The sequence below is a fragment of the Battus philenor genome, unplaced genomic scaffold, assembly GCF_028537555.1.
Source record: "Battus philenor isolate CCGP_79_NKW_IND1 unplaced genomic scaffold, ilBatPhil1.0.hap1 SCAF_2, whole genome shotgun sequence".
Lineage (NCBI taxonomy): Eukaryota > Metazoa > Arthropoda > Insecta > Lepidoptera > Papilionidae > Battus > Battus philenor.
In genome coordinates, this window is record NW_027181682.1 from 10,731,643 (window position 1) to 10,749,147 (window position 17,505).

Here is a 17,505-nt window from a genome sequence, read left to right on the forward strand (position 1 = left end):
TGTTTCAGGCTTCGAAGATTTAGTTTCAGTTTTATTTTTGTCTCTCAAAATTTAAACCTAATGTCTGATTCACGCCTTGAATTTTAAAACTACAAACGTTACTAAATTTATTTGAAGAAATAAATTTAGTAACGTTTGTAGTATTCATAACAAGGCTTTAAATTCTGTTCTTTCTGAAGAGGAATATATTAAATTACTTGGTGATAACTAAGTTTTCATTTCAGAAATAACATAAAAGTAAGTGATGTTTCTGACTTATTATAATAACTGCAATAAGGATGTCGCTTACAATGGTTAAGAGAAGTAGATAAATGTTCTTACGTAAAACTACAATAAATCCCCTAGTAATATAAACGCGCTGTCGACATTGGGCCGAGGCGGGGGGCGGTGAAAACAGCAGCAATTTTTCTCTCCGCTGACAACATGATGTAACGCCAATATCGCACGCTGAGCGATTAAGCCGCGCACGCCGATATTTCAGACTTACCCCTACTAACTGTCAAAGAGCCGACGAGAGCTCTGAACTTTCTTATGCGCGTTCATACACAATGAATATCGTGAAAATATCTATAAAATTTTGATTTTAACATTTTACCCTACGTAAAAAAGGAATGGGACTAGTTTAGAAATCACATTTATTAAAAAAAAAATCAGTAACCACTGTAAAAATGCAATGTACCCGTCGATTAGCCCCGCTAGTTGTCCTTATTCTAATTCCATTCTATGGTTGAGTGATAAGACCACTTTGTACTTCTTTTTGGTAATAATAACCATGTATTTCTTTCTGTTACGTATACAATGAGAAGTATTTAATAAGATAATAACACAAAAAAATTACATTCATAAATGAGAAACCATGCGATGCGACTATACCAAGTAAACGAAACAGACGAAAAACGTTGGTATCGGTGAAAAACGATGGTTGGCAATTCGAATCACGCAGGCTAGCAATAACTCGGCAGTAAAGGTAGACGAACGCGACTCGATTGCGTCGCAATGCTACATCACGTGCTCCAGAAGCCGGTTCCGGAAGCACCCCCAACGTCGCCTGCTCAATTTCGCTAGCGCAAATCAGCGGGTGTAATTTTAAATTTCTGATAACATTTTTTTCTAATCAAAAATTTCACGATATTATTCTATTTATTTACCAATGAATTCATACTCATATTATACTCACTCCCTACTGTAACATTTTACTATTACATGTACCTTAATTTAATGTTAAGTAAAACTACGATTGTGAACATAGCGTATGTAGAATTTCTGATGGATATTTTAAGGTGAATTATTCAGGCCGATCTAAATATAATAGTTTGAAACAAAACACCTCAAGTAAAAAATAATTACTATAAAACAAACATAATAAATGTTAACCTTTAACTTTTAAGTCCTAATTCATAACCAAATCCATAAACCTTGTATAACCACAAGGAATCGTTATATTTTTTTTATAATGACAGAGACAAGTGTTATTAGAAAATATTTTTGTGAATATAGACGTACTTTGTTAAAATGTACATTGTCATTGAAATAATAATACCAAGAGATTCTCCAAGCGTCCGATATAAATTACGCATTATTTTTTCTGCATTCATAAGCAACTAAGGGCTTGGACCAGACGGTGGAGTTGATGATAAACGACGCGAATCTGGCGCCTGTGCGTCGACCGCTAGCCGCGAAAAACACTACTGTCATCTTGACTGATAGTAAAATAATGGTTGAGTCATCCTCCATCCTGCATGTTAAGGACTCGTTTTTCTTACTTTATATTTTTTGATAACATAAGATTGTTATAAAAAAAACTACAGATTTAAAGCAAGTTGTGTATTTAATACGTTCCATGAATGTAAACTTGACAAAAAAAATTATATCAAATGATTATAAACAACATCGCTTAAATCAAATTCATCAGCCGTAAGACGTCCACCAACTTGACCTAGGCCTCCCCCATAGATTTCCAAGACGATAACCTCTGGTTATTGTTTTAAGTATATAACAAACAAGAGGTTAAGACAAAAAGTTGCTTCGATGACTTGATCAAAGTTTTTCGCAATTTTGACAGATGACGCTCACGTAACATAATTATCGATTTTGTGTAATTTATTATTAAAACGATATAAAGCAACGTATTTGTAATGTACACGTGCTATTAAATGATATTGAAAAAATCAGTGTACCAAAATAAGAGGGCGCGATTGCGTGTAATAAAGCGCGAGACAATTGATTGTTGTTATTGCGGTCACGTCGCTCAGTTACTGTTTTCACGTCTAAAGTAATAACGTTAGCAACTAAGTTATAGTACATACGTGACCTGTTATTTGGTACATTTTCGTACAAACGTTGATCCACTTCACATCCTTTTGCTATTCCAGAATGAATCGGTAGTATGGACAACCGCGGAATAATTACAACATAGATTCGTAAAACAAAGTTAGTTTTCTCCTTTTTAAATTATAATGTCGGATCAAATTACATTCTGTGTAATAAAAGTTAATAATTAATTTTAATTTTGTAGTGTACAATGATAAAAGTAAAATATAACGTTAAAAGCACAGTATATTTTACTATTCATTTATGAAGGAATATCCAAGATTTATACAGAATGAAATCATAGTATTAAAACAGTAGCTTTTATAAAATGAAGGCAACAACGATTCGCATTTATTATAAGACAGTCAGAAACATATCTCTTATACGTTCTTACTTGCATATCTTAGACCTACCTTTTTTAGTTTTGAATCTAGAATTGAAAATATATAATTAAATAAATCTAGCATTCAAAAGTTTTTAGTTAATCGAAATATATGTAACTTAGTTACTTGCAGGGTCTTTTCAGCAGGCCAGCATTCGGGGCCGGTGGTGGAATATTGTTGAAAATAGCTGACGAGTTATAAGCGAATGTAAATGACGTCTTGCGTAAGGACATTTTAGATTTTTTTTAAATGACATTTTACACATAGTAATGTTTACATAGTCAAGTTGACTTTGTTGAGACTGGAAAAAGCAGCTCAACAACACTATGCAATTTATTATTATATTAAAAGAGTATCTCAATTCGTGTTAAAATATCGTAGTTTTTTATTAATACAAATGCTGTAATCAGTAATCTTACTTAAGAAAATGTTAGCCCAGTACGACAGCTTCACGTTCAAATCAACCACCATTCTTTATAATCAGAACCCTATGCCGCTAATCAAGTGAAGCTACTGTTAATGATGTTGTTTCTACTTCTTCGCTAATGATGTTTCGTAATTAAGTCGTTGCAAGGTGTAGGAAGTGAAAACTAGTGTTCAATTAGGTTCATTTCGTATTCTTAGTTACTTAGTGCCTTGTAAATATTAAAGTGCAAAAACGTGTGGGCTGTGTGAAAAATCCCGTGATATATAACAATAGGAGTATAAATCATCGAGAAAGTGGTCAGTGCAAGAGCGACACCTGTGATTGATGGCGGTGTCTGTTCCACTCTTGCTGCGAATATTTCATTAAGAGAACTTGGCAAAGTCCCGCCATGCATCATAGGTTACGTTCTAGGGCGGGGCGAGGACGTCCTGATCCACTTAGCAGAGTACTGATTTTAGCAAGTAATAAAAGCCGCTGCATTAAAATTATTAATGTAACTACCACGATGACTAATATTTTCAACTTATGCGGTAATCATTATATATGGTTACATAATTTATAATTCTGAAATAAAAAATATAGAACCTTAAAACTACCACTTTTTAAATTAAATTACCCGTTAATTCTCATCGAAATATTTCACACTTGCTAGTATTAAATATTTGATATGTTTTCAAAATTGAAAAAATTGAAATATACACACGTACCTAGAAGCAATATTTTTCTCAGCGATGTTGCGAAACTTTATGATGGGAAGTTTTTAGATGTACGAGCGCACACATAAAGATTTAAGTAAAGGAGTACGTGGGTGTGCGGAACCATGCCTTCCAGGGGGACACACGTACTGAACTTCAAACGAGGAAATTCAAGCACGGTTCGCCGGGAGTTTATTACCCTACTCATATTTACACAATTGGAGTGGGTGTTAGCGGTCTAGGCGTACGACCGGCGCGACGAATACGTCTTATTCCCCTCGGTACATGTTCTATGTCAAAATTCTTACCGAGAGTAAATATTCCATCACGATAAGATACATTTTATTTGTTGCCTGTAGGGCTGAGTATTCTGACAGATCAAAGAACCGTAGTGGACCAGGCTGCGTAACGTCGCGACATTGTAAACCGTTTCTGTATTTTATTCATCCCGAATTAAATTTGAATCGTGTTATTATTTTAGTTTTATTATTTTTATTATCAATAGTTTCATTAATTATTTGTCAAAATATTTTTAGAACTTTTTTTTGGTTGAGATAGATTGAGGTAAATATCTTATTGTTTAATATTTTATTATCAAAAAGTCTTATAATGTTGGAATAATAAAAGCTTCATCTAATCGAATTGGAGATGTAATCATTTTAATAGTTATTGCTTGAATAATAAGTTATAGCAGAAGAAATAACATTTTTTATTTAAATTTTATAAATAATGATTTTATAATAAAATTTATATGATTTTTATTAACTATTGCAGCTATAACTAAAATACCTGCTGCTATAGCATGTCCAACACCAGTGTCTGCTTTAATTCATTCATCTACTTCAGTAACTGCTGGAGTCTATTTATTAATGCGATTTAATGTTATATTCTGAGGAAAGCGCGATTCAAATCAGTTTGATGTTTTTATTTATTATTGTATTATATTTATAATACGTATTATACCGTAATATGAAAAATGCATTATTTATTGTAAAAATATATGATTTATACATATGTATGTAAATTCATATGTATATTTCGTACACGTTAACTACCCCTTATATATATTTTTACCTTTTCCATACTATGTTTGTCTGTAAGAGATTGCCTTGTGTGATAAGATCGCCTCTTGTACGTTTTTGTTTATTATTAGGAAACTATTTAAATGTATCCCAGCGTGTACAATAGAGAATATTAAATAAAAAACTTACTTGGTATAATTTTTTTAATAGATTTATCAGGATTAACTATATTTAAAGCTGGAATTTCTGATAATTGTGTTATGTACATAAAGCAACAAATTAAAATAATTGCTAAAAAAATATTGCTTTATCTACACAACATGATTTTCTAAACTATATCAATAGAAATATTAATAGTTATTAACTACTCGAATTTAAGTTAGTACCTCAGTTTTTTATATTTCAATTTCATTGGAATTTTAAATTCAATAATATCATTGACAGTGATATACCTCTATTTTAATTTCAAGGAATAAATAAGGAGTCATTAAACCTTTTTCTTTTATTTGTAATTAAATACAATATTGCTTCTTATTTAGGACAAATTTAATAATGAATAATTTTTCGATGGAAATCAAATGTTTTAGATAAACTGTCATCATAATTTGTTCAATTAAGAATATTTTTATTTCGTACATGATAAAGACATATGAATAATATAATTTAAAAATACCTAATTTTTGTTTACTAAAAAAGATTTAGGATCGAATTCACATTGAAAAGGAGATTTTTTCTCGGTTTACAAATGATTATTTTGATAACATTAAACATAAAAGTATTGAAATGTTAGAGATTACTTTATTTAAAATAGTTAATTTTAATAATAAATTAATTATTTTATATTAAATTATACTTTTTTATTGGAAGTCAAATGTACTAAATTTAATTTGTAAATTAAGTAACTTCCTCATCATTAAATAGAATTATGAAGGAATAAGCATACTACGTAAATAATGTCAATACCATGCAGCTGCTTCAAATCCAAAATAATGATAACTAGAAAAATGAAAATTAAAATGACGAATTAAGAAATCATTGAGATCAATCTATGAAATCTTGTTGCTATGATAAAATAGATCCATAAATACAGTCTGCAGTAGAAAAAGAGGCTTAAAAATGTTCATAATCTTGAAGGATAGAGAAGTAAATCCCAAACACAGTGGTAATGAATAAACCTTAGGTTATTTGAGAAAAATATTATCTATAATAGAATAAGGAGCTCAAGTAACAGTAATTCTTGAAGTAATAATAAAGTAATAATTGTGTCTAATAGAGGAATTTGAAAGGGATTAAATGGAATAATAAAAGTACATCTAAACAATTTATCCTTTGGAAACCAATACACTATGTTAACCTTGGAAAATACCTTTTTGATAAATATTTTGGCATTATTGTTAAAATAATAAAATAATCATATATCTAATGATAAGCAGGTTTACACTCAAAGAAAAATTACATCGCTCCTTTTGTTGAAGTGAAACATATTATGACTTGTATTTGTTTCCCTCTCTTACCTCAATAAAATTTGCCCCTTTGTATTAACATTCTATGGCGGGTCTTTATGGCCAATACAGTTGAACATGTTCAAATATATAAATTGTATGAAAAGTAAATGTGTAAATTGTTTAATAAAAAGAAATAATACAATTTGACGCAATAGACGGAGAGGTCTGGTCGGTGAAAGTGTACGCCTGTGCAATGTAAGCTAGCCTTATTATCGATGTCAGCAAAATTATCCAAGAATCTTTAACATCTTTTGCGTAAAAATATAAACATAAATAAGTCTTTATATATTTACAACCTAAGTCGTTTTGAGACTATTAATCATTGAAAAATATAAGATTTAAATTAATTCTAGTTCAAATTAATTTATAAAATAATTAATTTAAATTAGAAATAATAATGTTCATTAAACTATATCCTCGCAGAGAGCATATAATGAATGAAGACACAACAAACGCTCCGAAGAACACAGGGCCAACTCGGGTGATTAAGTGTCTCATTTAAATGCAGTCTCCCGATGCGGATGTCTCAAACGCAAAAGGAGCGGGGAGCTCGCGGAAAACGGAAGACGGGTCTCTTCGTAAAGGAAGAAGAGGTATTTAAATTAGCGTAGTCTCTGAAAAAGTGTACTAACAACATTAGCGAATGGAACAATGGCGTCGGGTACAAAGAGGCGGAACAAGCCTCTAAGCATTGTGTTCGCCCGTCGTCCTCACCGATTATATATTATGTGAGTTGCTCAATGATTGTCCTTTAATATATGCTTATCGTAAAAGGGTTTCATAAACAATGCCGCAAAAAGTTATAAAAAAAACAGTTATTAGAGTATATCATTTTATGGGAATAGCTTTGTAACATGCATTACATGGTTAGTTATGTGTTTTTTATGATCCAACAATTTCATATATGCCATAATTGTTTATTCATTTGGCATGGTGTGTTGACGCGTTGTCGTGTTAAAAAGAGGACACTGTTGCGAGAACTTTGTCCTTCAACTTCTCCTAAAGCAATAAGAAAACAAATGCTATTGTACCACTCTGACATAACTGCTTTCTTATTATGCAGAACAATTGTTGCATTATAGCCTGCGTGACTAAATAACAAGGCGATCGTATCTTACCCTACGCTTCTACTTTTTCTAATTTAAGATCCCAGTTTCGTCTTGTGATAGTGTCAAATACAGTATTTGTAGATTCAATAACGAACATATATATAAAAATCGTAAATGCGCTTATCCTTTGTGCCGACTGTCTAGTAATTTAGGGTTTGACCATCCACATTTTACAAATAATAAACGTAATTCTAAAACGTCCAAGTAATTTATTTTCATTTGTATTGATAAAATAAAATGTAAGTTGTATTTCGTAGTTGTCGATAGCATTTCAACGTTGCCACTGCTAGAACACAAGCCTTTTCTCAGAAACGGGGTAGCGTAGTGAACATAAATATCTAGTGTCCGTAGACTTCTCTCCCAAGGGGATAAGCACATAAAAATCGCCGTTTGACTTCAAACGGCCAGAACAGTCTGTAAATTTACTTTCATACTAGCTTATTTCTGTAATTTCAGATGCCTTGTAGTACTGCTGTGATTAATGTTACTACAATACTTTCTAAAGCTATATTTTTAACGTTAAATATAAATAAGCATCAAAGCGGAATTCAGAATACAAAAATTGAATTTAAAAAAACAAACATGTTTTGGTTTCGTAATTACGCGTCTTTAAAGGGAACGGTCATGCTTTTTATTTGATTGTTAATTTGATTAAAAAGGTCAAATGTTTTATTGGGATAAAGGGACTGAAAGTTTATAGGGTAACACGGTTAATCCGCCCAAACAAATTAGGAACAACATTAATATATCCTCTGTATCCGCCAACTTCCCCGCAATAAGCAGAATGTATTAGTGTTATTTATCTTAACTCGAGCGCCAACAAAGTTTTAATTGCAAGCGCCGATACAATTTGCGTACAAATGAATTTATTCGCTGAATCCGCAGTGCATTCGTGTGCGGGCGCGGGCGCGGATTATCCGCGTGTGTCGAGCCGCTAATTGCGGGTAACGACAGTTCCGTCGCGCTGCCTCACACTCCCGAATGTCTCGCTGCCGAAACGCAATCATCATCGCGCCCTTCCCACGTCCGATTTTGTTATTGCAAATAAAGTTATTACAGACAGATTACGTTGCAAAAATAAACAGCTAAATTTTCAACTTTATTCTGTACGTTATAAGCGTAAAAATAAAACTGAGGAAATTATATAGACCTTTAAATGGGCTAAGGAAAAGTATGGTTACATTCCGGACAGGCGGAATTGGTACAGCAGTCAGTATTCGAGCAAACAAAAGGGTGATAGCGATGCGTGCGTAAATCAAGCGGTGTACAATAACAAAACCTCCCCGGGCCGGCTCCACACCACCGACCCTCCTAGTCGAGGCCTCCCTGCGCCTCTATAACCATCGGATCTCATAAATCTGCCATACAGAGTTGTGTTCCTATGGCCATTCAAATATGTTACATATCGACAACAATGATCACCACGCTAATCAGGAAAGCAAGTGCTGATACGAAAAAACGTTAAATAGGTTTAAAAAAAAACTTTTTCATCTTGACCTATCTATAAATTAATCGATTCACCATAAAAGTTTAAGTTCTTCCTAGGAATTTGAAACAATACTAATTTAAAAAAAACTTTGAAAACAAACATAACTTAATGTTAAAAATTTTTTGATCAACAACATTAAGCGAAATCACCGTATTACGTTTAGTCTCTGAGTAATTTTGGAATTAATGAATTCTTGGATATTTGAGTAATTCAGTACGTCCTATTTACTGAGCCAGTATGATGCAATAATACACATTTGTATTTATTATCATAGACATAAACCTTTCGTGGATGTATAAAAACACAAGCTTGCAATGGAAGCATCCGAATGTGAACTTCATAGCATGGCTTGATATTCTATAACGAAGAAGCAATTCATAGTAATGACTACTTCGGGAAAATAAAATGAACAAAATTAATAACACTAAATAAGCATGATGTTTATGGCAGAAGAAATTAGTATTGCTTGCTCGTTGCGGATTGAGGGTGCTGCCTAATCTTACCAATACTTCTCGAGCCGTTCAACAAACAAGCCGCGAGCTGAGATTACGCTCCGAATAAATCAATGTTACGACGCGTTAAAATATTTAAGCTCACGATTAATGCCGGCTGGGAATTCCCGTCTTATCGAACTGAAGGATGATAAGAGCAAGGCGCAGATGTTCACGCGACCCGTGATCACACGATTCCATAGCATATTTATTTCAACAATACTTCAAACAAATTTCTGTATTGCTATAGAATAAACGCAAAGTATTCAACGTTACAACGGAAAAAAAATTGGAATGACGTTTTGACCAATTTGATAAGTTATCTTCCATTTAAATCTCGAAAAAACTTGTTTTTATTTAAAATTTGTAGTATTTTCGCTAAAGGTTTTTTATTTATTTTACGCGACTGACACTTTTTAGACATACTGAAAATACAAATGGTACAACGTAAAATATAAAGCATACTATTGTACTGTGAGTTATATAGGATATAAATATGCCTAGGCTTAGTATCATACTGATTTTCACGTGACAGATAAATGATTTATGACCGTAAAAATGGTGAAATCTAAATCTAAACTATCGAGTTTCTTGCCAAGTTCTTCTCGATAGAATCAACATTCCGAACTGGTAGTGTTATGTACAAATAAATATTTAAATGAAGGTTATATCAATGACTTTACGAGTGTGCTTAGCAAAGCCTCTTTGAAAGAAAAGATATACGTTACATCGTTTCATCGCAGTGTCGAAGTCAAATCGTTTAAATTTATACCATCTTTAATTACACGTTTCCCAATTAATGTATATTTTATAGGGATGATTAACCGGAAGCTTATCGTTCTCAGGTTATGTATCATGAAATTGCTATAGAAGTTTTACAAGGGCTCGTTAGGGCGGCTGAAACCATAACCGCAGGAGATAACTGTTTCTAATCAGACATAATGACGCAGCGCCGCCTCGCCCACCGGCCCGCCGGTGCTGAAGACAGTCAGTGGCCCATTGCTATTGCCTCCCTTACTCTTCACGTAAACTCTTGTTTAAAGTTTACTTAACGATGTTAATCCCTCTAGACAATGATTAGGTCAAATCGTTACTTCTTCAAAGAACAAAATATTGTACACACAACAATTATTTCACAATATTTGACTTACCAAAGTTCTATGTAATACCCGACATGACAAAATTCTGAAATTTATGAATTACTATTAATGAAATTTCTTAAGTGACAAATTTATATTGACAATCTGATTTTACAATATTAATGCATATAACACGAAAAAACACTAATATTTTATGATGTATGTTTGGTTTGTTCGGGAGGATATCAATAAAGTCGGAAATACAATATAGTTAAATACTAAATCTATTTCATAAAGAAGTTTTCAAACTGAACAGGATGGATACTTTTGATATAACGCTATACTGGAGGAAGTAATAAAATAAAACGATTTTACATCTCCAGGGGGAAACGAACGTTTTTGTCGAATGGGAAAGTAGCGAGCGACTTCTCATTTCGCGATAAAATCGGGAACATTTTACGACAATCTTCTATTCGATTACTGTTAAACAACAATCTTTAAAAAGTTTGTTTCGCTTTAGTACCTATTTAAAACTGATGTCGCGAGCGCTTACAATTTTCTGGTGAAGATCAGTTTTCGTATAGGATTTTTCGTTAACTTTAACTAATACAGAGTTCATTTGAAATAATTAATGTAGTTGTTCTAATATATTCTATTGTTTTTTTAATTATCTCTTTTCTTGTTGTTTATCCCCATTACAATGAAGATAGTCTTTATGGCTATGAATACTGTAACAGGTGTGAAACATTGTTTCACTGTCTCGTCAGTGAGGGGTGGAATAGCATTTTTATTTATTTGGTGCCTTTAAGGTTTATTAATATTAAGTCCTAAGAATTTTATGATTAATTGAAAACAAGCAAAGAAGTTGACTATTCGTTTCAATATTTTGGAAGTATTTTATTCTAATCAACCAGAGCATTAAGTGATAAGAGGCATTAAAACGAGTCAATCCGAATCTAGTGTTTTAAATAAATGTTAGGTTATTTGCAAGCAAGTATAAAAAACTATACAGTGGTCTGAGGCTAAGAAGAGCCGTACTTTTCCATCGTATAACGAACTGGTCACGTAGGCGCATTTTGTATTATTTCCCTAGGAAGTGTCACGTGACTTGAATAATATAGGCATTGGTCACAGCCGCGGCTTCAGCCTCATCGGACCCTTCACAAATAAACCGCTTTACGCACGATTCACCAGCGGAGATTCATTACTCAGAGTTTTGCCTTCGATATCATAAAATCTTAAGTTCACGTCTATATCGAAAACCTTTCTTCCAGCGAAATATTGTTTGAACATTAATGAGGTTGCTGTAACAAATTATATTTTCAAATTTATTCATTTCTCAAATGTACGCCACATTAAGGAAGTGAAACTAACGTATGAAAAGCGTATTCTTACTTATTAGTCGATTTGTCACTACAAACATTTTTAATCTCTTGCATTCCATTCGGCCTTTTCTATTTTATCAAGCAGTATCGCAAATCCCGTTAATAAAAGACACGTGCTCTTTTATTAAAATGTTCTGATAATATTATAAATCCATAATTTTCGTGTTTTTACAATATCTAATAAAACTCTTTATTTGATACTAACAATATTTAAAAGCATTTGTAAAAATTTAAAAGAGTCCAATTCCAAAATTAATGGCATTTTTGTATTCTATACTTTTTTAAATGTTTAATTTTATATGTGTCCCGATCAGGAACAGTATGTATATAAGTAAATAAATTTTAATTTAACAATTATATTAACAGTCTATTCGGGTGTAAACATTTCAACGGTACAGACTGTATAGAGACGTTTCAGGACACAGTATAACCTGTGGGGCTACGACGTAGCGGTTTATTGCACGGCAGGCTTGCTCATAACTTCCCATTTGCCTACAGATAATGCAGGGCAACAAACAGTGTTATGTTTATTTCAAACAAAGTCCGCGACATAGCGTCACGCTTGTATACGTGATTCTCGGGCGAGAGCCCCTAATGTTCACACAAAAGTAATAAACGTGTCTTTGTTGTATAGTTACACGTTAACGTTAACTACACAGGTTAGAAATTTTATGTTTCCGTTCTCACGTACAAAAGGCGTAGTGTACAAAGATCTCCCCGCTTCATTTTCTTTTTATTTTAGTGCGCCATACCCTGCATTTTATCATCTAGAATAGAAATCGCACCTACCTCGGGTTGCCGCGGAGAGCGGCGTGGTGTAGTGCATTGAATCCATTGTTATTTGTTCGTGTCATATCGGCGCCGTGGTCCAACAGCAAAGTCAATATGTCGTCTCGATTCTTCGAAATAGCGTCGTGAAGGGGAGTGTCGCCTTCCGAATCCTATGAGAGGTACAAATGTATAAATATAGTTAAATAATAAATAAACCATCGACTATTAATGTTGTATGTATGTCCTGTATTTATAATTTAATTTTGATGTAATATTTCTATGGAATGTAAAAAAGTATGAAATAGCGTTTTATGCGTGTCGACAAAGTGATAAAAAACTGCAACAATAAAAAATACATGTTATCTAAAAATAACCTCAGTATAATTTTTAACCATACAAAGAGATGTTGAGACAAAAGATTTTTAGTTAAAATTTTTAAATGAAAACAAAACACATTTGAAAATTTACTTAATTTTGCTTACATAAAAGGGCTAATGGATAGCCCGTTTACTGTCAACGATTGTATGGTATACTTTAACCAAAAATCACTACTTTCAGAAATAATAAACAAAGTAATGGTAATATAGTACGTAATAGCATTTTTTAAAATTAGGATTACTACATATCCAAATTTATTTCAGTTTCATTTCATTTTCAGTTTCACTATCTGTCCTTGTAGATTTTTTAATGCCAGTAGTTATTGATCTGTCGCAATCCAATAGAAAAAAATGTAATATATTTTATAGAGTGTTCATGTTTGTTGCCCCTAGCCCTTTAAGCTTTTACAACTGCAACAAATCACTCCTTGTATATGTCAAAGAACCTTACTTTAATAATTACAGAACATCGAATGCATTATCTCTCACAGAATAAAGAGTTATAAATAGTTAGCAATCAAATCAATACATACACGAACGTTTCATTAGACAAATTAACATGTGAAGTTTCGATCCATCAAAATAGGAACAGAGTTCGGTATCAGCTGCGAACATTGCGCGATTTCTGAATTATACAGCAGCGCCCGTCTCGAGCAACGCGACAATTTTCTAAAATATCAAACCGCCTGAATGAATAATTGAGGCGGAGGAGAAGGCGTTTAGGGCGCGGATTATGGAGAGCTGCATAATTTAAAGGCGTCTCCGTGTAGTTAAGGCAAACAGCGCGAGGCGAGCTCACTCGGCTACGGTGATTCGCCGCTCTGTGCTCGGCCGAAATCGAAAACAGTGTCGAGTTCCGCAATATAGAGCGAATGGCGCAAAAAGCGCGGCCACCACGTCATTATCATAATCACCGACGCTACACGCTGCCGCGGCGCCGCCCGAGCCATTTCACTTTGTGAGCGTGCATTAAGAGAGCCGCGATGCGCTCTGTCATTCTACAATTAATTTGCAAAGTTTCCACAGACCATAAGATGAATTATGCCACTCTTGCGTACAAGCTGAATAAGTATTTTATTTATACTATTTAATTTTCTACACCGCTGCAATTATTTATTTTCTCTGTCCACTAAAGCTAATAACTAGAAGGTAACAGAAATTTACTATCAGTTTATTGGTGAATTATTCTGTTATTAGTGAAGTTTTCTATAATGTAATTTTACAAGATACTCATCAGCTATTGGCTTTTTATGAATTCTTAGTTTATTAATGAAAAAAAAAATTCGGAAGCTCTAACAGCATTTCTCCAACCAGATCCCACTAATGATAATCATCTGAAATGATCTTTAGCAAGAAATATCAACAATGACTTCTTATCTTTTTGAAAAAACAAATAGTTGAATGTAAACCTTAACAATTAATTAATGTAAAATTTTGTTATCCTTTTATTACTACAGCGGAGATATAAAAAAAAACTATATTTTCATATGATTATCAAATATTTGTAAAGGACAACTTACTTTATTACTAACCTAATCGAGAGGTTTTTGACTATGTAAGTATTAAAAGAAAGTATATACGAGTATCTGCATCCCTTATAATTCGTCAACCCCAAAGCCTTTGAACAAAACAAATAAATATGGAAGCTTGCCAATTTCTGTACGCTATTGCTATAAGGTAGAATCATAGTCACAGACATGGATTAATTTCACTCGGATAGTCGCAACAAATATTAATAGTATTGGTCTCTACGTGATTATTTTAACCCCGTAATATATGGCGGTCGACCAGGTGTGTCTTTCACGCTGATGCTGATTAAGCTATATATAGTTTGTTTAATATAAAAGCATTAAAGTCATTTTAAAATTTTAAAGCCAGGCACCTCAAACTGTGGTAGTTATATTAATATTAACGTTCTATAACGTCTCCTAACGATAGATAATCAAGAAGCTGTTTTAGCAGTTAACCAAAAATTAAGAAACCAAAAAAAAAAAGTTTTTTTTATTAGAAAGCTACAATAATGCGAAAACAATACAAGTAGAATATAATCTTTAGGCTTTTTTAAATATATAATAAATTTTAAAAGCAATAAAATACTTTGAAATATATACATCGTATTTCAATGCACTATGAAATGAGATTTACGCGACAATATTCGCAGGTGCACATGTGCTATATCATTGCCAGTCGTATTCTTCAGCACATAAATTGTACATATGAAAATTTTCTTTTCAAACTGAATGCTCTTTATTACGTACGGAGTTCGAATAAAATATAACTGTTTGATTCAAAAATCGTACATTAGAAGTTTAATCTGTATATGTCTTACGAATATTTTCGCAGTAAAAACATTAAACGACAGTAATATTTTATATCTAATATATAAAATTCTCTTGTCACGGTGTTCGAACTTGAACTCCTCCGAAACGGCTTGAGCGATTTTTACCAAATTTTACATGCGTATTCAGTATGTCTGAGAATCGGTTACTATCTATTTTCCATACCCCTAAGTGATAAGGGTGGTCCACCCCTAAATTTTATTTTTATTTTTTTAGACAATTTTTTGGGTTTTTATTTTATTATGATACAGCATACAAAAATACATACAAACCTAAATTTTTACCCCTCTACGATCAACCCTTATCTTACATTTCTTAATTAAAAACTTTAATTTTTTTTGCAAAACAACGTTTGCGGGATCAGCTAGTCTTAGTATAAATAAACAACATTAAGATAATTAATATAAACCTAATAGTATAACAATAACAGCATTAAAAAAAATTATATTTCTATGAACTCAAAATCTTATACATACTTAAATTTTTTACAACTGCCATTAAACGTCTTTAGGGTATTGATGAAAATATTTAGCTTTTCATCTTTATGAAAATGAAGAAGTGAAGAAAATGATTAAGAAGAAACAAACTAGACAAAATTAGTTTCTACAAAAACCACAAAGTAAGTCAAAAAATGTCTGTCTATCAATTAAAACAAAGGCGTGTTAGGATTTATCTTACGCTAGCCGCGTCTAGTGTTGCAGCGTCCGAAATAGAAAACTTGTTTATGTAAGTAATCGTTTATTGTTAAAAAAATAAATCAACTAGTAAAATAATCACTCCAAAATACACTTTATTTATTTATCTTTCTGCTCAACTGCATAAGGTCAGGTTTAGTTAAGTTTGAAAAAATATTGAATGGTAATAAACTAAAAAGGATTTACATGTTGTGTCTGATGAAATGGAATTAGTATAGAAGATGTTACAAGATCGCGGCTACACAAAATACAGACTAACAATGAATTATCAGAGTCCTCATTTTCAATAAGTAAATAAAAATCGTACACAAGCATACTATTACCTGTTCCGTTCTTAACAATGAACGCTAATAAAGTTATAATATTATTTAACATTATCATAAAAAAGAAAAATGCAAATACCCAGGAGCCACATAAAATGAGGTCGGGCAGCATTCCGAAATAAGCCAGGGACACAGAATATCTGGCTTTGTACTTGAATCAAATAAGGTAAAAAAGCAAAATGCGACCCGCTCCCCAAACAATAACAACACAGAACAGCAAGGTAATTACTCAAAGATAAGAACAACGCGTTAGAAAATGTACCAGCCGGGGCAGGACGACGGGCGCGGGGAAGTCGCAGCGCTGATGCCTGTACTGATAACACAGCGCCTGAAATGTACCTAAGCTTGATTAACCCTCTTTCATCTTTGCGAATTAAACTAATTGATAATTTCCGTGGATTTAATTTAGATCAGTTCTTTGTGTAATATTGTAATAAAAACATTAAGAAAAGCAACTTTTAAAATTTAACTATATTGATTTGAAAAGAAGAACTTTACACTCGACGAAAGATCGATTACTGTTGTTTATATTTTATAACTACAAATATAATCGCAAATACGCACAACGTATTAAAATCAATTTCATAAATCCTTCATACAATGACAGCAATTATAATTTAATGAAAAGTGAAAAGTTTTAGACGTATGTTAAATTTATTTCAATAATTTAATTATAGGTTTTAATCATAATCCAGCTTTGTCATAGAGATATTGTGATAAAATTAACAGAGACAAATCTGAAATGCGGCGATGTGTAATAATTCGCCTACACCCTCTACCTTTCTGGGTCGTGTACAATGCAAGTATTCTCCGCCGGTCCTCACAGTTCTCAACTAAAATTTTATTTTATATTATGATGCGCATACGTTAATGCTTTAGTTATGCATATTTACCGTATTAATTTTAAAACAAAAAACCAACTTTATTGCATAAAAACCGTAAATAATACCTCAACGATATACTGAAGCGGAATGAAAATAACTAATTGTTTAATTCCACGCCATTAAGTACAGTATTAAGGGATGATTATTCACGGGCCATAGAGCGCGGCGGGCAGCTACGAGCGTCGCGACGGTCTCCCCGTCACCTCCACGCATAACATCCA

At 32.6% G+C, this 17,505-nt stretch overlaps 1 protein-coding gene across 3 annotated transcripts in view; it reads right to left on the minus strand.

The window, feature by feature from the left end:
• mib1 (mind bomb 1) overlaps positions 1-17,505 on the minus strand; it is a 152,755-nt gene that overhangs the window by 83,664 nt on the left and 51,586 nt on the right. For all 3 annotated transcript variants that reach the window (XM_068764970.1, XM_068764969.1, XM_068764968.1), the window contains exon 11: positions 12,685-12,836. In XM_068764970.1, coding sequence (XP_068621071.1) covers positions 12,685-12,836 — 152 coding nt within the window. The remainder of the gene's footprint in view (positions 1-12,684; positions 12,837-17,505) is intronic.